The 27,346-nt window shown below is 41.6% G+C and overlaps 1 protein-coding gene and 1 pseudogene across 1 annotated transcript in view; one reads left to right on the forward strand and one right to left on the reverse strand.

The window, feature by feature from the left end:
- LOC148524962 (E3 ubiquitin-protein ligase RNF31-like) overlaps nucleotides 1-27,346 on the reverse strand; it is a 77,448-nt gene that overhangs the window by 8,000 nt on the left and 42,102 nt on the right. The window contains exons 6-13 of the mRNA XM_088471543.1: nucleotides 26,068-26,250; nucleotides 13,021-13,119; nucleotides 10,275-10,364; nucleotides 9,515-9,617; nucleotides 4,504-4,622; nucleotides 1,327-1,440; nucleotides 1,196-1,253; nucleotides 705-774 (exon numbers count right to left, since the gene is read on the reverse strand). Coding sequence (XP_088327669.1) covers nucleotides 705-774; nucleotides 1,196-1,253; nucleotides 1,327-1,440; nucleotides 4,504-4,622; nucleotides 9,515-9,617; nucleotides 10,275-10,364; nucleotides 13,021-13,119; nucleotides 26,068-26,250 — 836 coding nt within the window. The remainder of the gene's footprint in view (nucleotides 1-704; nucleotides 775-1,195; nucleotides 1,254-1,326; nucleotides 1,441-4,503; nucleotides 4,623-9,514; nucleotides 9,618-10,274; nucleotides 10,365-13,020; nucleotides 13,120-26,067; nucleotides 26,251-27,346) is intronic.
- On the forward strand, nucleotides 14,623-15,386 carry LOC148524963 (RNA-binding protein 7-like; annotated as a pseudogene).

A 27,346-nucleotide genomic window follows, 5' to 3' on the forward strand; every position in this document is an offset into this window, starting at 1 on the left:
TTCTGGTGTTATATCATGAGGAAATAATGTCATGAAAAAAACATACTGGAATCATCCAGTTGTCATATATTGCAGGATGGAAAAAGACATACCATATGGGAATGGTGGTGTGTGAGAAAGTGTATATTCAAGGTATCCAATAGGCCATTCGTCAGTTCACCACCAAACTTAGCCCAACAATGAGTCCTTTTGAAGTCCAAGTACCACAGCAAGGCATGGAGCACAACGCGTTTCGGATATTAATCCTTTTTCAAGTGCATGCCGCTGTGAATGCAAATGGTACTATTTATACAGAATATAATGGGAGTGGTTATCCACGAGTTCCTGCATTGCTTCCCGCCACTTGCGTGTCATCTCAGGTTCATAACCCCGGAAATGTGCGTTCCAATACAATTCTCTGGATCCAGACGCAGGTGTTAGTGACGCGTATACGCCACTTGCGCCCCACTGGCGAGCACCTTCTTTGAAGGATAAATTAGTACAAAGTACCTATATGATCAAAAACCCATAAGTGAGAGAACTAAGGGTTTCCACAGGTGTGGATCATGTTTAATGTGTCGGTCAACCAGTCATCATAAACATGCCAAAAAAATTGCTAGTTTTGAAGCTAATGGTAAAACATTCAAAATCAATAATTTTATAACCTGTCACGCTGTATCATTCACAAAAACAACAGAAACAAAGATAAAGGTTTCATAACTTACTCATTAGTACTATTATCGTCTTTACTTCCTGTCTGGTCATCATGACTCTTGTTCTTTGTACTAGGGCTTCCTGAAAATGAAAGTCAGATATTGTAGAGTGTGACTCATCTCTGGGGAATACTGTGTCCCTTCTCCTTATAGATAAGTTATTAAATAATGTTTATGTTCAGTTCATTACTGTTACTGTATCTGTTGTGATGGTGAAGCATAACTATACAGTGTAGATAATCATACATACACTCACTTATAGCCTACATTAGTTGAATGAATATTACTCCTACTTGGAGATGCTGGCAGAGATTATTATGTAGATTAATTACTCTTGCTAGTTCATGGACCCCGTACGTGCACCATTATTATGTATATAATGAGGAGGCGTGGCTATGCCCCCAGCAGCCACGCCCCCAACATCTGGACCCTCCCACAATCTTAGCAGCCTTGGTTAGTTCTAGATGTAATATGCAAAGAATATATGTCACTGATGCACTAACCTTTCAGTGGGCCTGGCGGCTTTTCATTGAGATCACCCTTGTACTGTATTCCACTTTCCTATAAGTAACACATCAAATTAAAATATTTCCTGCTTTGTTCTCAAGACCGTGTTTCATAGGAATCCAATTACCTTTAGAAGCTGCTGGAGTCTTTCTATGTCCCAGTCCCTCAAGTAATAGAAACAGTCACGAATGTGATGAGCGTGTAATCCCTTTGCATGACATTCATCTGAGAAGCCACATTTCTGGGAAATAACAATGACAAGAGCAGGAGATTTGTTGAATAGACGTATGGGTTATATTTACTTCTTGGTGAGTTTACTGCCCCACTAATGGTAAATGAAAGCACAATGTGTTTTGCCCTCTATATCAGTGGCGTTATATATTTTGAAGTTTAAGCCTCCATTTTGTAAATATACCCAATTGTATTTATAATTGTATCTTGTGCATGTCTAGATATCAATCACATCAGACACTATGGTCCCAGGGGCGTTTCAAGAGAGGAGGGGGCCCATGTGCATACTCAGTGCAGGCCCCCTTCTCTCTCCGGCGGTCCCGCGGCGCAGCGCTGGCAGTAGATTCTGGCTTAGTGCCACAATCTACTGCGCATGCGCGGGTCTCTGGGAAAATGGTGCCTGTGCTGTTTTCCTGGGGACAGCAGTACTGCGCATGAGTGAGTCACCGGGAAAATGGCCGCTGACATTTTCCCAGTGATATTTGCTGCTCTGCAGCGCTACGGGAAGGTAAGCGTAAGACTATATGGGTGCAATGTGTGTGGTGTCGGCCCCCTGGACCCAGGGACCCGTGTGCACCGCACACCCTGCACCCATTATAGATACGCCCCTGTATGGGCCTTATGTACAGAAATAGTCCAAAGTGGTACGAACCAACGCAATTCCAGCTATTTAGCCCATAGCGGCAGTAATTTAAAAAGCAAAACCTGATTGGCTTTGTACTGATTATAAGAGGTGAAGTAAGAGGAATATGCAGAGCGGATGGCACATCGCAAGAGGAGAAATGTCAGCGCAATAAATAAATAAAAAGAACAGAGCGCAACAACTTAATAAAAGATAATTAATGATAAGAGGCCGTATAATGTACGAGGGAGAGAAGGGACAGGAGTTGGACCATAGCAGACATTACAGTAGTAATACATGTCCTATTTCAATTATCAATTATACTTCCTATAGCAGGATTATTACAAATACAGTATATAAATAATTCCATATCCCTACAATCAAATGTTTATATAAAGAAATTGGTGAAGCATAGAAGTGTATAGAAAAGATGAGTCTGTTGAAAATATCAACTTTAGGAACTCTGAGTTCTCCTATATGTTAATAAATGTAAATTGTATATATGTATGTACAGTATGTATGTATGTATGTGGCCAATCTGTCTACTGAAGTTTTTGTAATCATTTGCTGCATAAGAAGAATTCTTCCTTAATAACTATTAATTATTGCATAAAACCACATTATACTTGTTATCATGTAATGTGATGTACAGTATGTCTAATAGGGACTCAAGTGTTAACACTTATATTTACTTCAAAGCTACAAACCCTAAATATTCATAGCTAGGCATTTTAATTAAAACATAAATGTAATATGACTGATTTTTTTAGGTACAGTATAAGCTTAATGAGATACAAATACTGATAAAAAGCAAGTAACAATATGCATTATTAAATATAATTGTTTTATAATTACCAGTGATGATATCTGTTGGGTTCAATTGAGAGCACAATATTTACACTGTAGTTTACTAATGAACATATAAATGTACAATCATTACTGGACTAAGCTGTTGTTTACTTTACATACTTTTGATGGCCAATAGATCAATATTATGTTTACCTTCGAAGCGCAGGAGACTATTTAGACAAGGGTGGAGTTTTAAGCTAGTATTATGCTGACAAAGTGGGTGTGCTGGGTGATTCCTACAGTTGGACTATGTTTATCTGCATGCCGGTATATGCCTACATTTGTGTTTATGGTTATCTAAAAGTGAGGTTTTTAGAACTTCTCCTGGAACCGTTATTTCTCTGTTACATGCAATAAATCCAAATCTACCTAAACAACACATAAAATTCAGCTTGAAAGTGGGTGTTCATTTTGTTATTGAAACTTTTCATGGTATACAAGGCTTGCACAGCAGGGCAAGTCAGGGACTGCACCAGCACAGGACCCATTTCATAGTTCTTCATGCTGCTGACTGATTCCTGTGGTGTCAACAGCAAACTCCTGCTCCGGGCCTCCCACCTGAACCACACCAACTCCTGATGCAGCTTTTCCCAGATGCCCTTGTTGATCCTGAATTATCTTCTGAAACATTTCTGTAACCAGCCTGATGAACCTTACGTTGCCACAATCGTTAAATGCCTCCAAGTACTCTCTGGTCGTGACACACTTATTATACACTTTGCCTCTGCACTAGAGGTCTCACTGGGAGGGATGAACACCAAAAGTACCGCTGCTTAACTACAAGGATGTGCTTGACCATAAGGTACTTCTGACCAACCAGCCATCATGGATGTGATGCCTCATCAATGAGCTCGGCTGGCACTTATCCCACACTGACTCTGAGGTAGTGCTGAAGGACTAGGATAAAAAAAAACAACCTGGTTCTGTGATATTACAGGGGCAAGGCACTGCTGGATCACTTGCAGCTGTCCCCGAATCTAGCTTGACAGCAGTACAAATGCTTGTCACAATCTCTATAATCCTTTCTTTTTACTCTATGGATTCCATTCAAACTGTTAAGCTCAAACCCCCAACTTCCTCTATTACCGCAAATTTCGAGTCATACTCGCTAACTTCCTCATCCCAGCAGCCAGCTGGCGGCCCATCCACCCATCCATAATTCCCTTTTTTGGAATGAGTTCTCTGAACCACTGAAATTGTGTGAAGTTGTTGTTTGGAATTGGAGGATAAACAACAAAACTACCATATATCTCCTGGCAAAGGTATAGATATTGATTATAATGCACTGGCATATATTTTATTATGTAGGGAACAATAATGTTTAAGGAGAATGTGGTGGAAATGTAACTTGGTTAACTGGTCCTGCCAGATAACTTGGGTGTTACATAGTAATAGTGGTAATAGTAATATGCCTGAAACCCCCCATAATAATGGGGGTAGAACGTAGCATGTCTGCTGTAGACAGTGTTTGCCAATTTCTATTTATTTGATCTTGTTATTAAACTATTCTTCACATAAGATCCATTTATGGGTTCATTAGTAGTGGTGGTGGAACTTGTAGGATGATATAGCAGATAGAATAAAAGACTAGAATCTACTTACAGTTCCTTGGTGAAACGGTTGTCTGCAGCCACCACAGAATTCATGCTGACACTGTGTGCACTTGAAGTGTAAGCATCCTCCTTTCCACAAGTCAAATCGAAATGTACAAGAAGGACAAGCTAGACAATCGCACCAAAAAAAGAAATATATACTTATATATAAAGCACATTAATGGTGTCACTACACGTTGTACAGACGTTTTCGACATTTGTTTTTGTGTAAACAGTTTCTGTAAATACATTTGAGGTAAATTTATTAAAGCTTCTAAAAGTGGTGTTATCCATAGCAACCAATCAGATTATATCTATTATTTTCTAGTAAACAGTAGATAAATGATAGCTAGTATCTGTTTGGTTGCTATGGGCTACACGACCACTATTCATTTTTCAGAAGCTTAAGTACAGATGTGCCCTCATACACCTGTCGTCAATATGTCATGTGGCGCAAGCGAGCTGCGACGAGCAGTGCAGCATCTTTGTCGCTTGTTTTAGTCGCAAATTTAGCCTTAGGATGTGACAAAACCGCTTTACTGCACTGCACTGATCACTTTGATATTCAACACTTGGGAATTCAATTAGATGCGAAAAAGCAAAAACTTAATGTCAGAGAAGCTTTTGGACAATTCGCTTGTTTTTGTGCGATCTTTTCACGTCTTTTGTCTATGCGCGCTACCGTTTTTCCGCACTATCCTATTACAAAAGACATGAAAATACATTTGCACGAAAACTGTGCATGGTGAAACCAGCGAAAAGTACAGCACAATTTGGGGAAATCAGCCTTTACCCCATAACTGACATAGGAAATCAATTTAGTTGTGTAGTAGAGAACCTAATAAAAGTATTTGGGGTTCTTAAATTGTGTAAAATGGCTGTTATATGCATATTTGTGTAACATTGGAAAAATTATAAAAAGTTTTTTTGGCCAAAATAAATAGTGCAGTTAAATTAGTGCTACATGAAAATGGGTGCAAGTATATTTTTGTGTCCTAAAACTACACTTTAAAAATACACCTGGTGCAGCCACCTGCAAATCCAAATCCCGTCTAGATTCAACTTCACTAGGCAGCCGATATCGAGAATGTACAGAGATGTCAGAAAAATTGTCCTCAGTGTCCTAAAATATGCTGTTGTACCCAATGTCCACTTAACCACGGATATGTGGACAAGTGGAACAGGGCAGACTATATGACTGTGACAGCCCACTGGGTAGATATATCGCCTTACACAGCAACAACAGCAGCGTCACCAGTAGCAGCATCTCAGAAATGCCAGCTCGTTCCAAGGTAGGCTACACTGTGTATCACCGGTTTCAGTAAGAGGCACACCGCCGACAACCTCTTAAAGAAACTGAGGGAAATCATCGCCCAATGGCTTACCACACTTAGACTCTCCTGGGGATTTGTGATATCTGACAACGCCACCAATATTGTGCGGACATTACATCTGGGCAAATTCCATCACGTCCCATGTTTTGCTCACACAATAAATTTGGTAGTGCAGAATTTTTGGAAAAACGACAGGACCGTGCAGGAGACGTTTTGGGTGGCCCGAAAAATTTCAAGCCACTTTCGCCATTCAGCGACTGCGTGCCGAAAAGTGGAACACTTTGAAAACACTCTTTAACCTGCAGGGGTGTATTTAGAGAGGAGGGGGCCCGTGTTCACTCACCATCCGGGGCCCCCTCCTCTCTCTCCGGCGGTCAAGGCGTATTGACACATTCAGTAGACTCCGAACATTAGTCTGTGCCCGGAGTCTACTGCGCATGTGCAGTACACCGGGAAGCTGTCGTGACAGCCATTTTCCTAGCGATTTCCCTACTGAGCATGCGCAGAACACCGGTAAAGTGGATGCTGCGGCCACTTTCCAGGCATTCTGTGTAGCCGATGTGGGACTTCGGAGAAGTAAGTATTTGGAAGTATTGGTGCAGGGTGTGCTGTGTGGGCCCCCCTGTGAACCTGCCCTGCCATCACCTGAAGCAAGAGGTTGCAATGCGGTGGAACTCAACACTCTATATGCTTCAGAGGATGGAGGAGCACCAAAAGGCCATTCAAGCCTATATATCCACCTATGACATAGGCAAAGGAGGGGGCATGCACCTGACTCAAGCGCAGTGGAGAATGATTTCCGTGTTGTGCAAGGTTCTCCAGCCCATCGAACTTGCCACACGTGAAGACAGTTCAGACACTGCCAGCTTGAGTCAGGCCATTCCCTTCATCAAGCTTTTGCAGAAGCAGCTGGAGAAAGTGAAGGAGGAGCTAAGACAGTGATTCCGCTTGGTATGTGCGACTTGTGGATGAAGCCCTTCATTCACTTTCCCAGGATTCGAGGATGGTCAATCTGTTGCAATCAGACCACTACATTTTGGCCTTGGTGCTCAATCCTAGGTTTAAATCCTACGTGGCGTCTATCTTTCCGGCGGACACAAGCCTGTAGAAGGGCAAAGACCTGCTGGTGAAAACACTGTCAGCTGAAGCGGAACGTGACATGGCAACAGCTCCTTCTTAATTTTCTCCCGCAACTGGGGCTGCCAGGAAACAACTTAGATATCCTAATCAACCCGCTGGCAGTGATGCAGGGCAGGCAGGACCAAGTTTGGACATCTGGCCCGGACTGAAGGACCTGCCAACAATTTCTGATGTGTCTACTGTCACTGCATATGATGCTGTCACCATTGAAAGAATGGTGGAGGATTACATCGGTGACAACATCCAAGTAGGCATGTCAGACAGTCTGTACCTGTACTGGCAGGAAAAAGAGGCAATTTGGAGGCCCTGTACAAACTGGCTCTATTTTATCTAAGTGGCACCCCTCCAGTGTGTACTCTGAAAGAGTTTTTAGTGCAGCCAGGAACCTTGTTAGCGAAAGATGTAGGAGGTTGCTTCCACAAAATGTGGAGATGATGTTCATCAAAATTAATTATCAATTCTTCCGAGAAGACCAGCCTCCAGAAAGTACAGAGGGACCTGTGGTGGTGGATTCCAGCGGGGACGAATTAATACTCTGTGAGGATGAGGATGTACACAACACTGAAGAGGGTGGAGGAATCGGTGGATGAGGATGAGGACGACATCTTGCCTCTGTAGAGCCAGTTTGTGCAGGGACAGATTAATTGCCAGCTTGTTTTGTGGGGGCCCAAATGAACCAATGATTTCAGCCACAGTCGTGTGGCAGACCCTGGCTCTGAAATTATTGGTTTGTTAAAGTGTGCATGTCCTGTTTATACAACATAAGGGTGGGTGGGAGGGCCCAAGGACAATTTCATCTTGCACCTCTTTTTTTTGTTTGCATTATGTACTCTTTGGGGCCTAGCTTTTCAAACTGCCATCCTGTCTGCCACTGCAGTGCCACTCCTAGATGGGCCACGTGTTTGTGCTTCCCACTTGTGTTGCTTAGCATAGTCATCCAGCTACTGTACCTCGGTGCAACCTTTTGGCCTAAAAACAATATTATGAGGTGTTCAGAATAGACTGGAAATGAATGTTATTGAGGTTAATAATATTGTAGGAACAAAAAATAAATAAAATGCTGTGATTTTAGCTGTTTTTATGCTTTTTTCCCAAAAAAATACAGATCCAAAACCAAAACCCAGAAGGATGGTTTTGGCAAAACCAATCCAGATCCAAACATGAAGAAAGATCCAGATCCAAAACCAAAACACAAAAAATGAAAAGTGGCCGGTGCACACCCCTAGTACATATGTATGTGTATATAGGGGGCAGCTGCATCAATGAAGAGTTTGGCTGCAGAGTGAAGTATGGAGGAGTTAGGCGGGCATGGGGCTGTGCTGTATTATAGATTTAGATCTGCCAGCAGCTTGCTATCTGATTTATCCCATTTCAGGGGCCATAGTCTGTGGCTGTGATGTCCCCAGTATTTTGTGTTGGTTGTTGAGTTCTCTGTATTATATGGCACTCATTGCAAAGTTCTTTGTAGTGTATGGTGGTCACTTGGTGGGGTGTGGAGGGGAAATGTACTTAGCCGTGGACAGGGATAAAGTACCAACCAATCAGCTCCTAACTGCCACTTTTCAGGCTGTTTTTGAAAAATGGCAGTTAGGAGCTGGTTGGTTGGTACTTTATCACTTTTGAAGGCTTAGTACATCTCCCCCTTGGAAGCTTAGTGGATTATATGGCAGACACTAGTGCTCTGTATTATATGGCGGTCTCTGTTATGCTCTATGTATTATATGGTGATCACTGTGACGCTCTCTGTATTATATGGCACTCACTGCGATGTTCTCTGTATTATATGGCACTCACTGCGATGATCTCTGTATTATATGGCAGTCACTGTGATGTTCTTTGTAATGTATGGCGGTCACTTGGATGCTTGGTGTATTATATGACAGGCACAGATGCATTGTATTATATGCAATGTTTATTTACATAATATATTTTGGTCATTGTAATGCTCTCTGTATTATAAGGCGGTCACTGAGATGTTCTCTGCATTATCTGGTGGTCACTGTGATGCTCCCTATATTATATAGCAGTCAAAATGTGTAGCGGGGGCAGGGCCACGATGACTAGATCACACAGACACGCCCCACGCCCCTCGCACCGCCCCTAATGTCGGGTAATGTCCCTGGCCATACCCCCCACGCCAGTAGAGGCCAGCAAGAATGTTGGCAAGTACTGTATGTTACAATGCAATTTAGATTACAGTTTGGACAAGTCCCTCTCAAATCTATATCTGTGTACATTTTACATCTGCCCCACCTGCAGTGCAACATGGTTTTTCCAAGATGCAAAGTTACTTGCTTTTTTTTTACTCCTAACTCAAAATCACTCCTATATCCGCTTGCCGTGCATGTGAACTCAAGGCCATCACCATTTTCTGATGACATTATAAAGGCTAAACATTTTCTATAGTGGAATGTTTAACAGAAGTCATGAGGATAATGTCATAGTCTAAACTACTCAATATCTACACAACGGCTGTAATTTATTTTTTTCAATGGTCCTTATCCAACCATCCATTAATGCAAAAGTGAATTACTGTAATAGTACTACCAATCCCATGCTCCAAAAGATAAGTGTCCAGTTCCTTTGGTTTGTGTTGCAGCTTCAGCAATCTAAACTCTTTACACTGTAGATTTTCATGTGTGTCCTCCCACTGTGCGACAGAAAAGCAAACAATTAGTTTGTCCATAAACATTGCTATATACACAATTAACTATTTATCAGGCCTGGCAGAGAATAAAGAGTGGTACAAACAGAATCAAATCATCTCTCTATTCTAAGGAGCATCCTCAGACATTGGTGTTCTATAATACCACGGCCAGGAGACACCTCAATGCAACGTCCTACAATATGGCATTAATAAAAAAGTAAATAACAACTGTTGTCACTAGATGGCAGTAAAACATATCTAAGCTTACAAGTAAAATATTACATTTCAAAAGTGATTAATTATGACATGTATAGTCTATATAAAAAAGAAACAATATTATGGGTCTGTAGCAGGTGCAATGGTGCATCAATACCTCTATACATTTAATTTACTGATAAAGACATTCCCCGATGCTGAGGGAATTTCTGTGTCCATAGACCTTATGCATTCTCTGCGTTCTCATGAGAAAATTAAAGTAAGTTTAACCATGAAATTAATTTATGTAGATTTATATAAAATAATATATATACATATAAATAATATTTATGAATATGGAATATATCCAACAATATTAGGCGCCACACACTTAACGAACAGTAGGATGAATTGACAGTATCCTACATGGATAGCACCGACTCATATAATTACTTCAGCACTTACTTGTTCTTTGCAGCTGAAACAGGTGATTTTATTGCAGGCTGGACAATCCATTTTTATTGTGTCTAACTCATGCACAATACCAAATGAGCACTGAAAGGATAAGGATGACATAAACATTACACTTACAGGGCCTGTTTCATCACGGATCGCTATTGTGATTGCAGTTGCGATTACGCACGCAGTCTGTGATTATGCACACAGTATGGTAATGACTGCAATCGCAAAGCTATTGGAAAGACGCCCAATGCTAGCATAGAGACGCCCACTACCGCTTTCGTACATCCATAATACTTTGCAATCCTGCACATAAATCGGGAACATCGAGTGACATCGGCCCCTCACAGTGGCAAACGCAGGATTTCTAGAGAGAGGTTTCCAAATGCTTAATTTTAGAGTGAGTGTGGCCAGTCAATGAACAGGGCAGAATTAGTACTTAACAAGCTTTAATATGCATCATACATAGTATATTGTGTATCGTAAATCCAGCATATACAGGACCAGTGATCACAGTATGCGGCAGTAGGGCCATCCTGCCTGAGCTGAATGTATTTATTTTAGATGTGGGCACCATTCCAGACTATTAGAGCAAGTTCGGGAGCCTGGAGGAGTAGCAGAAGAACCTAGCACTGCCCTGGACATATGTACATATTGGGCTCTATAGCAGTACATCTCTACCAGTGCATGTTTTCCAGATCTTCTAGTTGGTGCACAGGTTATTTATTACTGGCTGATACATGTTAAAAGATCCACAGGTGGTGCTAATTATTTCATTTGTGATACTGAGAAGAACATGAGGCACTAGTAACAATCTATTATATTACTATTTCTATTGTGGTCATGGTGTGGGCTGGGGAAGGGGGTTTCCAGGCAGACGGAAACCCCCCCTGCGTTTGCCTATGCCTCAGGCACTGTTACAACAGGTCTGACCTTACTCAGAAATTGCTAACTTCGTCGCACGCAGTGAGTACTCAGGCTGCGTATGCCATCTCAGTGGCTAATTTATACACGCTCATGCAACTGCGTTCAAACGGACAGGCACGCCTGCATTTCTCCAACCAGTCCCCTGTCAACACCCCAAACACTCACTTCCTGTCAATCACTCTGCGATGGGTCTGCATGGTCTCTACGATCGCAGTGCCATCGCAATGGAGCCTTCGCGCACTGCAATGCATATGCATACGCAGTACACAGCAATCAGCCGTCTGCACGCATAATCGCAATAGCGTTCCGTAATGATGAATCAGGCCCATAGTACATAAACATATATACATTTTAAAATACTTATTAATATGTCTTCCTTGCATTAAGTGTTAACATTGGGCATTGTTCGAACAGTAACCATCCTAAATGCAGTTGCTCAATAGTGCAGTGGGAGGTCCCATCCCCATCAGAGCATCTCAGTGACTGCTGGAGACAGGAGTGAGGCCCTACACCTGAAGATGTAGTAGGGAGCCACATTGTGGCCTGATACAGAGGCAGGGTCCATAAACAGATCTACAAAAAACACACATCACCAGAAACAAGAGCAGGCACCCCAAATATATCACGTCCATGTTTTCCCTTTAATTATATTTAAATGCTTCCTGTCAGTTCACTGAATTCATAAGGCCCTTAGAGAGTGGGGCAGAGAGTTTGGGCGATCAGGGGGAGAGATATAGGCAGGGGGATAACAGCAGAGGGAGGGAACAAAATAGGAAAAGAGAGTGGGGAGGGGGAGAAAGACAGAGGGAAAAACATTACAGGTAGATAGGGTAGACAGAGAAAACAGTCAACTCTAGGCACAAAAGTTTGCGACCTGGCAAATGACAGGTCCTTATCAATGCTCATTTAAAGGGTTATATTTACTAAAGTGCAGGTTTATAGAAGTGGAGATGTTGCCCATAGAAACCAATCAGACTCTAGCTATTATCTTCACAGCGTGAATCCATGGGGGGAGCGATCAGTGTGGTCGCTCCCCCCCCACAGGAGACTGCTGCTGCAGCTCAGCACACAGCAGCAGGTGCTGGGCTGCCGATGGACAGGAGGGAGGGGGGGTGTTGTCGGACCCGGGCCCCTCTGGCAAGACTGGGCTCGGGTAATTAGTATCCACCCTGCTCCCCAGTGCCTAAACCTAACCTCCCCCCCTAGCGCCTAAACCTAACCTTCCCCTCCCCGCACCCTAAACTTAATACTCCCCCCTTAGTGCCTACCCCCCCCCTAATGCCTAACCCTAACCCTCCCCATAGTGCCTACGTCCTAACCCTTCCCCTAACCCTGCTACTCACCTTCGGGATGCCGGCTACGGGATTCTGACAGGTGTCGGGATTCTGGCACCAGTATTCTAAGTGCCGACTTCCCCTATAAACGGTACTAATAAAATCCATACATAACATACTAATAATACAGTAGGGTTGGACTAAAGGCAGTTTCTAGTTTACCCAAGACTTGCTTCTCTGTTCTGAGTTCATTCTCTGCTGGTTTCAGAAAGTGCCAGTGTTTTGTCAATTTACCTGAGAGATTTACTGGCAATTGTATAAAGGCAAATCTAGTCAATATATGCAGTTTATATCTAATGGTCAGTTCCCAATGTGATTAGTGACTCCAAGGGATTACCATGAACCTGGAGTTTAATGGTCCATATCGAGTACAGATAATTTACATAAAGAGATAACCCAAGGAAGTAGAATAAGTCTCAGGTGGAGTTATGGAGGAGCTATTTGGCAATCCAGTACCAGCACCTTAGACGAGTACAATTATTGTTACTTACATGGCTACACCAGCGGAAATTGGGCATCTTCATTAATGCTTTGTCTCTCAGTTTTCTTTGAAATAACTCATAGGTTTCTTGGTCAAGATAGTGATGGATCTGCAAAAGCAAGAAAACATACAATATGTGAGCATAATATGGCAACAATAGGCATAATAATATAACATTGTTTCATATACTGTAGGGATGCATTTAAATTATTATTTTTAGGATTTGGCTGAATATAAAATTGTTTCTATAAGTTGCTTTATTAACATTAAGCATGGTAATATGCTATTAGTAGAAATGTAGTTACTGCATTAAATATTTCTAGAAAATCAGTATTTGGAATTGGTTGACCTAAAAAGTTTTAGAATTTTGCTGAAGCTAAATCCTGCTTAGCGATTAAATGTATTATAACTGTGGGTTAGCAGAATCACTGGTTTTCTGCAATTTTCCTGTTCATGTTTTAGACACAATAGGCGCTATTCAGCAGTACTGCCAATACTGTCGGACAACATCAAAACAATATTTTTTTTGCTCCGTTCTTTTCCACGCTATTCAGGAAAAAATTCTCAGGGACAGCGGTCCCTGTGTATATATTTATATATACACTATATATATGTAGTAAAAACAGAAGGCACTCAACAGGTCTCTGCAATGTAATGCAAAAAATCCAGACGGAGCCGGTAATGGCCATCACCATTACCGATTCCGTCTAGTTGAGCTCTGTTGAGTTGACATTGCCGAGACCTGTTGAGTTGAACACTATTGGATAGGCGCCCAGGCACGCTGCTATCTGATGTTTGTGAGTGCACAGTATATACACTATATATATATAGAGAGAGAGAGAGAGAGAGAGAGAATACCCACTGTCCGGCACTCTGTTCCTCCTATCAATGATAGCCTCCGTGCCTTCCTTGTAATGGTAAAAACAAAAATAAAATAGGCGGCACTGGAGGTCTTAAATGCAAATGGAAAGATTTACTCCAACATTTCAGGCCATATACATCCTTGACAAAAGGGCTGTATATGCCCTGAAACGTTGGAGTAAATCTTTCCATCTACATTTAAGACCTCCAGTGCCGCCTATTTTATTTTTATATATATATATGTATATATATATATATATATATATATATATATGTTAGGGGTGTGCACCGGCCACTTTTTGTGTTTTGGTTTTGGATCTGGATTTTTCTTCGTGTTTTGGATCTGGGTTGGTTTTGCCAAATCCACCCTTCCGGGTTTTGTGTTTTGGATCTGTATTTTTTTGGAAAAAAGCATAAAAACAGCTAAAATCACAGAATTTGGTGTTTTTTTTTGTTCCTACGCTATTATTAACCTCAATAACATTCATTTCCACTCATTTCCAGTCTATTCTGAACACCTCACACCTCACAATATTGTTTTTAGGCCAAAAGGTTGCACCGAGGTAGCTGGATGACTATGCTAAGCAACACAAGTGGGCGCACAAACACGTGACCCATCTAGGAGTGGCACTGCAGTGGCAGACAGGATGGCAGTTTCAAAAACTAGGCCCCAAAAGGCTCTGCTCAGTGACTTATCGTGTCACCCATCGACTGCTGTTGCTGTGCACACAGGACGGGACTCAGGAGAGAGATGGGTGCCGCCGAGGCTGATAGGACGCTGTTCGTGGGGAACTTAGCTCACAAGGCCACTGAGGAGATCCTGTTCGATCTGGTCCTGCAATTAACATTAAAATTCCAAAGGACGAGGATGGAAAGTCGAAACAATTTGCTTTTGTCAATTTCAAACATGAGGACTCTGTTCCCTATGGAATGAGTTTGTTAAATAGAATCAAACTCTTTGGGAGGCCGCTGAAAATTCAATTCAGATCAGGAAGCAGCCATGGCTCCGCAGAAGCAAATAGCGCAGCCTACTCACCACAAGGAAATGCCAGTTTTACTGGAAACAGTCCATCAACACATGACCGCAGGCATGATGGCAATGGGAAGTTCACGAAATACCCTGAACTTTCACCTCCTGTTCCAAACTATCAGAGATCTTACTCTTCTCCGGACAATCTTCAAAGACAAGCAATGATGAATAACTTCTATAGGTCGGAAACCCCTTATGGATCCAGCACAGCAGTGATGGCCCAACCCAGTTACTCGCCATCACATTATCCGCCTCACCAAAGTCGGTACAGTCACGGATCCGATCATTCTCCGCCACATAGATATGATTCCTCTTCCAGCCACCGATCCAGTAGAAAACATAGCTCTCATCCTTATCAAAAGGAGAGTTACCACAGTAGCAGAGACGTATACTATAGAGGAGGTCAGGAGGAGCACTATCATGGCACTGATGGCTGGAGTCCAAACTAGAGAAAAGAGCCTAGGTGGCATTCATCTCGCCACTAATCTGTCACAGTCACATCTACTTTTTACTGGATCTCTGTTTGGCCAGAAGTCTCTCTTCTTTTACTTCTACGCAAAAGAAATCCTTTCCTTGAGCCGTTAGGTGTCCTCTAAAGGACCAGAGAATAAAGCTGCAAAATATTATTCTAGTATTATGGGCAGATGGTTATATTCTCACATTTATTTTTTTTATGGCTCACATTGTGGGGGTTTTAAACAAGGTTTTTTTTTTTTTTAATTATTCAATGCAAGAAAATACTTTTTAATAGAAAACTTAATGTAAAGTGAAATATATACCCTGTTTTAGAAGAACAGTACATGTCCTATTCTCAAGCAAATGAAAAAAGTTATATTAAATTAAATCTACAACTACACACATTAAAGCCATGCTATATGTGAGCTGAAAGGGCAGTTCCTAGTGAATGGATGTGCTGAATGTAGGTTCCACCCACACATTCACTAACTGTATTGCGCATAGGTAGTTGATCCACCTTAGTGCTTACACAATATGAGCGATCTAATCCAAATATCTGGCCAAATCACACTCAATTGAGTGACCGTTGGGAGCTTGATTGGTTGGGAATTGTCTCTGTCCAATTGGTCTCTCTCTGGGGCTTGGTACATGGTACATGGACCCCATAGTCCCTGAAGCTGTCATTCCTTTACAGTGCGGTCACATTCTATACTTATTTGGGTGTATCATTGTATCAATGTTTTGGTTCGTTTGGGCCCCCACAAAACAAGCTGGCAATTAATCTGTCCCTGCACAAACTGGCTCTACAGAGGCAAGATGTCATGACAGGTGTGCCGATGACAGTGACAGGTGTGTTAACACGCACACAAATTTATTTATTTTTTCGGGCAGCAGCCCTTGACAGACAGCAGCACAGCATCCCTGTGCAGCTACGCCGATGACAGTGACAGGTGTGCCAATGACAGTGACAGGTGTGCCGATGACAGTGACAGGTGTGGCTAACACACACACAAAAAAAATATTTATTTTTTTCTCACACTGGGGGTGGGTGAAGACGAGCACCCCTGAAGGACAGAGCACCACCTGGACAATAAGGACAACAGTATCCAGCCCCTATATGGACAACAGTAGCCAGTCAGCCCCTATATGGACAACAGTAGCCAGCCAGCCCCTGTGGTCAGCGTGATTGTCAGCAGCAACAGATCCCAGCTCCCTCCCTGTGCACGCTCCACAGCTGGAATGAATCATGGTGGCGATCGCAGGACCTTTTATAGAATCCAAAACCCGCGAGAATCCGACAGCGGGATGATGACGTTTTGCCTCGTTTTCAGATCCGAGCCAGGCGGGAAACCCCGAGCCGGCTCGGATCCGGACACGGATCAGGGGGCTCAGCGGGGTTCGGGTTGCGGAAATCCGAACCCGCTCATCCCTAATATATGTATATATATATATATATATATATATATATATATACCATCCAAAATACACAGCACTCCAAGGGCTCCAAACTGGCAATCACATCAACAAGTGAAAAACAAACATACCTTGCATGTTATTTGGCACACCCCCCGTGGAGACTGACCGCCCGTCACTCCCGCGCCCGAGGGCTTGTCTCACCGGAAGTGACCTCACCACCTCCCATAACCAAGGTAACATGTAACAACAAAGACAAGGAACAGCAAACCATGTTGATACATAAAACATTATTTGGCCGAATAGTCTCACCACATTAGTGATTAAAAATAATGCTAGACATCACAGCAGCTGGCTGCTGTTGTCCTATATGGACAACAGTAGCCAGTCAGCCCCTATATGGACAACAGTAGCCAGCCAGCCCCTGTGGTCAGCGTCAGTGTCAGCAGCAACAAATCCCAGCTCCCTCCCTCTGCACACTCCACAGCTGGAATGAAAATTGGCGGTGATCACAGGACCTTTTATAGAATCCAAAACCCGCAAGAATCCGACAGCGGGCTGATGACATTTTGCCTCGATTTCAGATCCGAGCCAGGCGGGAAACCCCGAGCCGGCTCGGATCCGGACTCGGATTTTGGGGTTCGGATTGCAGGAATCCGAACCCGCTCATCCCTAATATATGTATATATAAAAAAGACACAGCACTCCAAGGGCTCCAAACTGGCAATCACATCAACAAGTGAAAAACAAACATACCTTGCATGTTATATAGCACACCCCTCGTGGAGACTGACCGTCCGGCACTCCCACGCCCGAGGGCTTATCTCACCGGGAGTAACCTCACCACCTCCCATAACCAAGGTAACATGTAACAACAAAGACACGGAACAGCAAACCATGTTGATACATAAAACATTATGTGGCCGAATAGTCTCACCACATTAGTGATTAAAAACAATACTAGACATCACAGCAGAGAATACACTTCACAAATACACAATACATTAATAGCACAGTTTACATATACAATTACATAGAAAAGCAACAAAGCCCGAATTAGTTCCTTGCAATAGATAAGAATTTGGCATCTTACGAAGACCTTGTGTTTCGTCAAGCAGACAAGGGGGGCGCCATTGTGGTGTTAAACCTTGATGATTACAAAATAGAAGCTGAGAAACAACTTATTGTCTGTTCTACCTATAAAAAATTGTCCTGTGATCCTACTGTGTCTTTCAAAAAAGAGCTAGACTCTTTGATATCTTCAGCTTGCACCCAGGGGTTAATTTCTCCAGCTATTAAAAAATCTTTAGAAGTCAATCATCCCGTTAAACCCTTGCTGTACTTAATCCCCAAAATACATAAAGATCCGGTTAATCCACCCGGACGGCCTATCATAGCCGCCCATGGGTCATTATACCAGCCCATTTCTATGTACTTGGATGCTCTACTACAACCTTGTGTACGATCTCGGACCACTTTTTTTGAAAGACACTAATAGATTATTATTGTCATTATCCAAGTTACCGGCGTTACCTCCGGATTGTGTTTTATGCTCTGTAGATGTCTGCAGCCTATATACATGCATTCCTCACGCAGCAGGTATGCAGGATACTAGGTTACTGATTACCAACAATCCACTGTATAGTGGACCTTGTGTTGAGCTGTTTATGGAGTTATTAGAGCTGGTGTTAACCTGTAATTATTTCATGTACGATGGCTCGTTCTTTTTGCAACTTTTGGGCTGTGCGATGGGGTCCAATGTGGCCCCATCGTACACTAATGCCTACATGTTTAGTGTTGAATACGATGTATTTTTTGCAGACCCAGCTGTTGCTAAGAATATAATTGCATTTTGTCGCTACATAGACGATTTATTGATTGTTTGGGGTGGCACACCACAATCTTTTGTTGATGTCATTAAGAATTACAACGACTTAAACCAACCTGTTAACTTTACCTACATCATAGACCTACTGTACAAAGGGTTCATTTATTGGATGTAACACTAACTAAAAATGAGGGCAAATTATTGCCGTCACTCTTTACTAAAACCACAGACAGAAACAACATGTTGCTAGCTAGCAGTGCACATCCAGCCCCTTTGAAACATGCATTACCTTATTCCCAGTTCCTACGTGCTTTGAGAATAGCCAACAATCGAACTGAGGGTATTAAACAACTTGAAGAGATGTATCTGAAATTTGCCCAGAAGGGCTATAGCCATTCAATGTTGGAACAAGCAAAATCTAAAGCGTTGGCAATTCCAGTGGATATGTTGTTATCCACTATATAAAAAGGACACACGTAACTCAAACAAACATATTTGGGTAAATAAGTATAATCATATGTGTACTTTCATTAACCATAAAGCTAAGGGCCGTATTCAATTTGAGGCGTTAAGTCCGGATTCGCGGTAATTTACAGCCGATTACGTCATTATCGCCTGTTTTAGTTTTCCTCCGTATTCAATTTGAAAGACTTTCCGCCTAGGCGTTAAGTCAATGCAATGTAATAGGAGGTAAAGTTTCGCCTATGAATGGCAGGCATTAAAATGTGCAGAATTGGGGTTTTGGGGTGCAACGTTTCGGGAACCCCCGTGCAGCCTTCAGACAGCCCCCCAAAGGTAATCTGTGTAAGAAAAAATGTAAAAAAAATTAAGGACACCCCAAAAATTGACTTTGAAAAGGGGGCAAAAAAAAAATTGGGGGTACAAACTTAAAAAATAGCGACCTTGACTCTGGGGGGGGTCCCCAAGTATGCCCCAAGTGTTTTTTTGATTGCAGGTGTTTGCGGCAGCTGGGTTTTTCACAATTTTTTTAAGTCACTTTAGGGAAAAAAAACACCTGCCTATTTAAAAACCCGACTTTCTTTTGCAGCCAAAAACGGGGGTACCCATAGTGATCCCCCATGTCTGGACATCTTTAGGGGGTCCTAGGATTATTTCCTGAAAATTCCCGTGTTTACCACCGATCCAAGTATCGCCGGGTCCCGTTTTCGCCTAGTTTCAAATTGAATACGGGGATACGCGGGCACGCGCGCGATACTTTATCGCCTAGAAAACAGGCGAAGCCAGCGTTAAGTCCGGGCCGCGTTAAGTTAACGCGGCTCGGCTCAAATTGAATACGGGCCTAAGTCGCTATGGCCGATCATAACGACTGACAAAGACTTAAAATACCTACACAATTCTGCTTTCATGTCATGTTACCGCAGAGGTAGGAACTTGAGGGAATATTTAGTCCACAACGACAGTTTGGTAAGAGTAAAAATACCTCTTTCCTGGGCGCTCCAAAATTGGGTTGCTTTAAGTGTCCTAATTGCACTACGTGCAGATTTCTTCAAACGGGACCCATATTTTTTCATAAAGACACAGGAACTAAATTTAGTATTAGACATCATCTCACATGTACCAGCAATTTTGTTGTTTACTCCATTACTTGCCCTTGTTCGAAGTTATACATAGGGAAGACGGAGTGCACTTTTAGGGAACGTATGGCTCAGCATCGCTCAGCCATACGAGCGACTATAGCCTCAGGCAATAGCGAACAGCCAGTAGCAAGGCATTTTGCCTTGCCTAAACATAACATCTCATCCCTTAGGTACAGAATTATCGATCATATACCCCCCTTATTAGGGGAGGTGACAGAGCTTGTAAATTGCTTCAAAGGGAAACTGAGTGGATAATTAGGTTGGACACTTTGGCCCCTAGAGGGCTTAATGAAACATTAGGATTACATTGTTTCACTTAGTGATAGTCGTTTGGTCATCTGATATTCTTTGTGTTTGTTTTATTTTTCATTTTCTTGTGTACATCTGTTCTGTTTCTAGGTTGAGGTCGTATATCATCACTTTTTGTGCCTATTGATATCGACTGATATAGTACTGTATAAGATCGTTTAGATCTGCGCCCCTAGGCGAACATAAATTCGACACCAGTTTCACGCGTCTTGTTAGCGATTCTGTTAATTGTCTCCTCTGAGTAGCTTACGTTTGAGTCAATAAGATGAGTTACATGTCCATTTGTACATTGCTAGTATCTTTGATATCTATTGCAAGGAACTAATTCGGGCTTTGTTGCCTTTCTATGTAATTATATATGTAAACTGTGCTATTAATGTATTGTGTATTTGTGAATAACACCCGTTTTTTGGGGGATACCTGCAAATATTTAGTATCACCTCCAATGTATGAAGGAGGGACTGCAGCAGATATCTCTGATTTCTGACAGCAGAGTTGCAGCCCCCATAGGTTTCTATGGGGAATGTGATGCTGTCAGATTTACCAAGCTTCCCGAGTTGGCCCCGCAGCTAATGCCATCTGAAAATGTCATTGTGCTGCTGTAGCCTATGGACTGCACTTCATAAAATTTCCCGGGAGAGGGTTCCCTGAGCCTTCTAGAGGGGCCCAGGTCTGGCGCTGCTCTCCCCCTCCCTCCCTCCCTCACTCCTCCCACCCACACAGCAGCCCAGCACACAGCGTATGCTGGGCTGCAGTAGGAGACTGCTCGTGGCTGCTGAGCAGCAGCAGCCGCAGCAGTCTCCTATGCTTGTGGGAGGAGGAGCGATCACACTGATCGTGCCCCCATCTGGCTTTGCGCTGGGCTGAGGGGCTCACAGCGCCCCCCTCCCCTGCTACATGGTGCTGCAAAAGTGTTTTTTTTCTTCTTTCTTTAGCTCAAGGGGGCGTGTCCACACCTCCCGTGATTAAGCCACACCCCCTTCACCTGGGTTCTCTACGCCCCTATCAGCAATGGCCGCCATGCTTGAGTGGTCAGTAGGCCACGCATGCGCAGGAGCCCCAATACAGAAGTGAAGAAACTGATGCAGTCTTTTCACTCTGAGCACATCGGAAAGGACATACTAATTTCAGAGCCCCTTTCCATGCGTGTGCTATTTAATACATCTGGCTTTCTGAATAGACCCTGATATTATTACAGACAAAACCTGGCATATTTTACCTGTAATAACATTACAGTGGCTGGCAAAATCATAGGAAAGGAGAGTTTGCAATACCGTGGCTCATGTAATAAACCGCTTGGAGTTGCATTACGCTATAGCATGTCACTTATCAGAAAAACATCCAAGGAAAGAAAAGCTTCACTACTGATAAAGATAAATTTTCCTGCTGGCATGAAAAACAATGATGAAAAAAATTCAACATGCTATCTAAGCAGTTTTTCTATAACTCATGTGACAAGTGCAGGAGATATAACTACATTTTATTTTTACTTGTGATGTTTGCCTTCTATCTTAAATGCTGCATGGAGAGCCTGCTAGGCTAAACCCAGGAAATGCAATTGTAAGAGCTCTGCTCAAACCCAAAGGATTCAGCCAAATCTCAAACAGAATCCTGCATTTGGTATATTTCTAAGTCTTTAACATACAGTATACCATACATGTGTTTTCTGCATTCTGCATTATTGCTGATATATATATATATATATATTTCTATATAGTATATACTGTGTATATATATATATATATATATATATATATATATATATATATAACAAGAAAAAAGAGGGGCACTCACCAGGCTTGTAAAAAAGTTAGTCCAGTTTTAATTCAAGTAATGTACCATACTCAATGTTTCGGTCACAGTTTGTGACCTTCTTCAGGAGAACCAGCAACAAATAACAAAGTTCAGCAACAATAGCACAAGATACAGGAATAATACATATATATATGAATAATACATATATATATATAGTACCAGTCAAAAGTTTGGACACACCTTCTCATTCAATGGTTTTTGTTTATTTAATTTATTTTCAACATAGTAGATTAATACTGAAGACATCAAAACTATGAAAGGACACATATGGAATTATGTTGTAAACAAAAAAGTGTTAAACAAATCAAAATATGTTTTATATTTTAAATTCCTCAAAGTAGCCCCTTTTGCTTGGATGACAGCTTTGCACACTCTTGGCATTCTCTCAATCAGCTTCATGAGGTAGTCTCCTGGAATGGTTTAGAATTAACAGGTGTGCCTTGTCAAGAGTCAATCTGTGGAATTACTTGCCTTCTTAATGTGTTTGAGACCATCAGTTATGTTGTGCAGAGGTAGGGTTAGTACACAGTGGACACCACTATTTGACTACTGTTGTAATCCATATTATGGCACCAACCACTCAACTCAGTAAAGAGAAACGACAGTCGATCATTACTTTAAGACATGATGGTCAGTCAATACGGAAAATTTCAAGAACTTTGAAAGTATCCTCAAGTGCAGTTCCAAAAACCATCAAACGCTATGATGAAACTTGCTCTCATGAGGACCGCCCCAGGAAAGGAAGACCAAGAGTTACCTCTGCTGCAGAGGATAAGTTCATTAGAGTTACCAGCCTCAGAAACCGCTACTTAACAGCACCTCAGATTAGAGACCACATAAAGTCTTCACAGAGTTCAAGTAGCAGACAAATCTCAACATCAGCTGTTCAGAGGAGACTGCGTGAATCAGGCCTTCATGGTCGTATTGCTGCGAAGAAGCCATTACTGAGGATGAAGAACAAGAAGAAGAGAATTGTTTGGGCCAAGAAACACAAGGAATGGACATTAGACCAGTGGAAATCTGTACTTTGGTCTGATGAGTCCAAATTTTAGATTTTTGTTTCCAACCGCCGTGTCTTTGTGAGACGCAGAGAAGGTGAGGGGATGGTTCCCACTGTGAAGCATGGAGGAGGAGGTGTGATGGTGTGGGGGTACTTTGCTGGTGACACTGTTGGCGATTTATTCAAAATTCAAGGCACACTTAACCAGCATGGCTACCACAGCATTCTGCAGCGCCATGCCATCCCATCTGGTTTGCGCTTACTGGGACCATCATTTGTTTTTCAACAAGACAATTACCCCAAACACACCTCCAGGCTATGTAAGGGCTACTTGACCAAGAAGGAAAGTGATGGAGTGCTGCGTCAGATGACCTGGCCTCCACAATCACCCGACCTAAACCCAAGTGAGCTGGTTTGGGATGAGTTGGACCACAGAGTGAAGGAAAAAACAGCCAACAAGTGCTCAGCACCATTCCAGGAGACTACCTAATGAAGCTGATTGAGAAAATGCCAAGAGTGTGCAAAGCAATCATCAAAGCAAAAGGGGGCCACCTTGAGGAATCTAAAATATAAACATTTCGATTTGTTTAACACTTTTTTATTTTCAACATAATTCCATATGTGTTCTTTCATAGTTTTGATATCTTCAGTACTAATCTACTATGTTGAAAATAAATAAAACTATTGAATGAGAAGGTGAGTCCAAACTCATGACTTGTGCTATATACATATATATATATATATATATATATATACTCAAATGGTGCCTGAAATATATATATGATAATGTTGGTTTTTTTGGGGAGCGCCTAAACTGGATTATACAACTCTATATAGAATCCAATTCCCCCTTTGTATAGTATAAGATTTGTCCCTTTTACATAGCGTGTTGTGAGGTTATAATGGTGAATTTTATATTCCTCCTATCAGGCCTAATATGAGACATTTTTCAACCTGAGTTTACCCAAATACAACTAATAACCTTGCCTGCCTAAGATGAACTTGATGAGAATAAGATAAGAGAATATTTTTTAAAACATTGGTTGTTTATTGCATGGAAAAATATTTTAAATTAATTCTCTAACTACTCACAGTATCGAGTAGATACAGTTCTATATAATATAGTATTTCCTTATTTACTCTTTTTTATTTTTTTTATCCCAGTGTTTTATTTATCCATTTGTATTTTTTTATTTTTATGTGTATGATGTATTGAGTATTTTTATGAAATAATTGTAATTAATGAGTTTTTTTTCTTTTAAAAAAGAGACCTACTTTTAGAATAATCCTTTGGTACATGGCACTTTGGCACTTTATATTTATTGAATGTATTTTTTTCACTTGACACTTTATATATAGCTAATTGAATTGTGCTTATCCTTATACACTCAACATTTTGCACCGAAGCACTTTAACACTGTTTTTCAGAAATACTCACAATTGTATACAAGGCACTATTATGCGTAACAATTTTTGTTTTTTTCACACCTAACTTATGTTTTATGTATTAATGAATAATCTACACATATATATTCAACACTAATAGGCGCTAACACCCAAGTACATCGTTACACATCTCTCGCTAAGGGCTGGCTAACCACAGCCCTATATCTCTTGGGTAAAGCCGCCACCCTAAATAAACACAGGGGGTGTATTTATACTTGTTTTCACGTTCAGTTATATATCACACTGTAGATATGTCAACTATGTGGCGCAGCAACCTTCACTTCTTTTGCACATATATATATATATATACACATTCGTAAGAATAGAGGTGAATAATTATTATTTTTCAAATGTTGTCCTGATACCTCTAGAGTTAACGAAACCTGCTTCCTGTATCTGGCTGTAGTCACTGACTCCCAATGACTCCTGCACATTGCCAGGGTTAAGATGAAAGAACAAAGTATATCACCAGCAGAATACATGGGGTCACTAATGGATCTACCGCCATTGCAGGTAAGCAGCACATCACCGTGCCCAAAAAAAACATATGCTATGAGGTCTTGCAATGTAGGCTTCACCCATGAAGGATATTTACAGTTTCACACACATTTCTGATGAAAGCAAAACAGTTTCAAAGCTACTATTGATGCAACTGGATTTATTGCCAAACACAGAGATACCATCCCCAGAAGAACACATGGGCAAAGACCTAGCTGCCATACTAGCAGGGGTGGTATTTTTGTGTTGATCTGCCAATGGCTTAATGAACTTTAGATTCAGCGAAATAGGCTCAGTTATTGGTCTTCTTTTTGCCAATAGTGTATACTTCTTACTTATATTTTGGCTCTGGTGTGACTTTAGGAAAAAAATAAATTGTAGTTAAAGTTAGCTCTTGTGCTCGTTTGCAGTATCATAGTTTACACATAGTACATTTTATATTGTGTTAATGTGTTAGTAGCTGCACTGAATGATTATAATTAATGACAGGAGAGCCATAAAGATACTAACTTGATATGAAGCTTACGTTACTGCACCCATGTTGATACTTTATACATGGTATAATGCACTCACTACTACAAATGATATGGGTATTAAAGTGTCTGAAGTGTTCTGTAATCATATAAAAGCAAGAGGCTCTAGATCAAGCGTTTTATACAGGTCACAGAAACCTAAGGTTATTGGAACTCACGGTTTACACAGGTTTTATATTTCTTTTATATTACAGGGTATAGACACAGTGGAGTTTGAATACAGCATTATAACATACAATTTAATTATTTATATACATTATAATATGCAACCTGTGTATCCAATAAGCTGTAAAACTCCATGGATTCTTCGGAGTCCCCCTCATTCCCCAGGTCCGGCTTTTTGCAGATCGGACACATAAAGTATATGATGCTCTTCTCTTTGATCACAGTGGAGAAGTGGTGAATGAAACATTGCTCGCAGAAGGAACAATTGCAGTGTGTCATCTTCGCAAACTAAATGGATATAATATTTGGCATGTTTAGAAATGTGTCTACACGTACAGATGTAACAGAGTAGGTTCACCTTTCTTTTTATTTTGTTTCTTTTTGCTAATCTAAAATATATACATTTACAGATCTCTTCTCTGAATTCACTCTGCAGTACCTAAAATCATTCTGTTCTTGTTCTAGTATTCTGCTTTCCGTCTTCTGTGTCAAAACCTGTCTAGCATTGAGCAGTACCTGTCTGGTTTTGCATCAAACTTTCTCCACTATTTGTCGCTGTAAATAGGCCAGAGTTATGCTGTGAACACACTGGAGCGATTTCGGCCCAATATGTAATTTTCGGTCAAATCGGAAGCATATATTGGCTGGATCGCTCAGTGTGTGCACCTATTCTCCCGCAGTTGTTAGCGATATCTTCCAGTTGACTGTGCTGCACGGCCAACCAGACGATATCGCATGCGGTGCCACGCAAGGTAATGAAGGACGGAACAAGAGATTGTTCCGTCCTTCATTACTTCGCTCTGATGTGTAACGTGGTTACGATATGTCGGCCCATCGGCCACCATAACGCCCAGGTACACATCATCTAGTCTGTACCCAGTATTAAACTTGCAATATTACAGTCCTCCAAAATGATGGAGGTTTGACAGTCCCCAATTCCTTCCTGTATGTTAGCTAGTCACTTTAAATGTATACTCTGTAAGTTTTAAAACTCTTTCATGAATACTCTCCCTAGAATTCTGGCCTGGTACCTCAGGGTGATAGTTCTTCTTTGTCTAACAGACATGATTCTTACGCTTCTCATGTTATGCAAGGTTTAGATAAATGAAAAAGCCAGGCACCAAGATCTTCTAACGCCATCTTCACCCATCTCAGTGCTGGCTCTCACCTTCCTGATGTTGTTAATTTAGAGGTGTGACAAGCCATAATCAAAAACAGCATCTCTTACATTACATGATATTATTCTTACTGTAAATCCTTTTGTGAGCTGCAGTTTCAAATACCTAGGCCATATTATTTCCAGTACTTGCAGCTCTGACAATGACTGCAGTCACAGGGTAGGCTTTTAGCCTGCTAAATTCACAGAAGCTCTAATCCTTCAAGA

Source organism: Taudactylus pleione, unplaced genomic scaffold, assembly GCF_031769625.1.
Source record: "Taudactylus pleione unplaced genomic scaffold, aTauple2 ptg000114l, whole genome shotgun sequence".
Taxonomy (NCBI): Eukaryota; Metazoa; Chordata; class Amphibia; order Anura; family Myobatrachidae; genus Taudactylus; species Taudactylus pleione.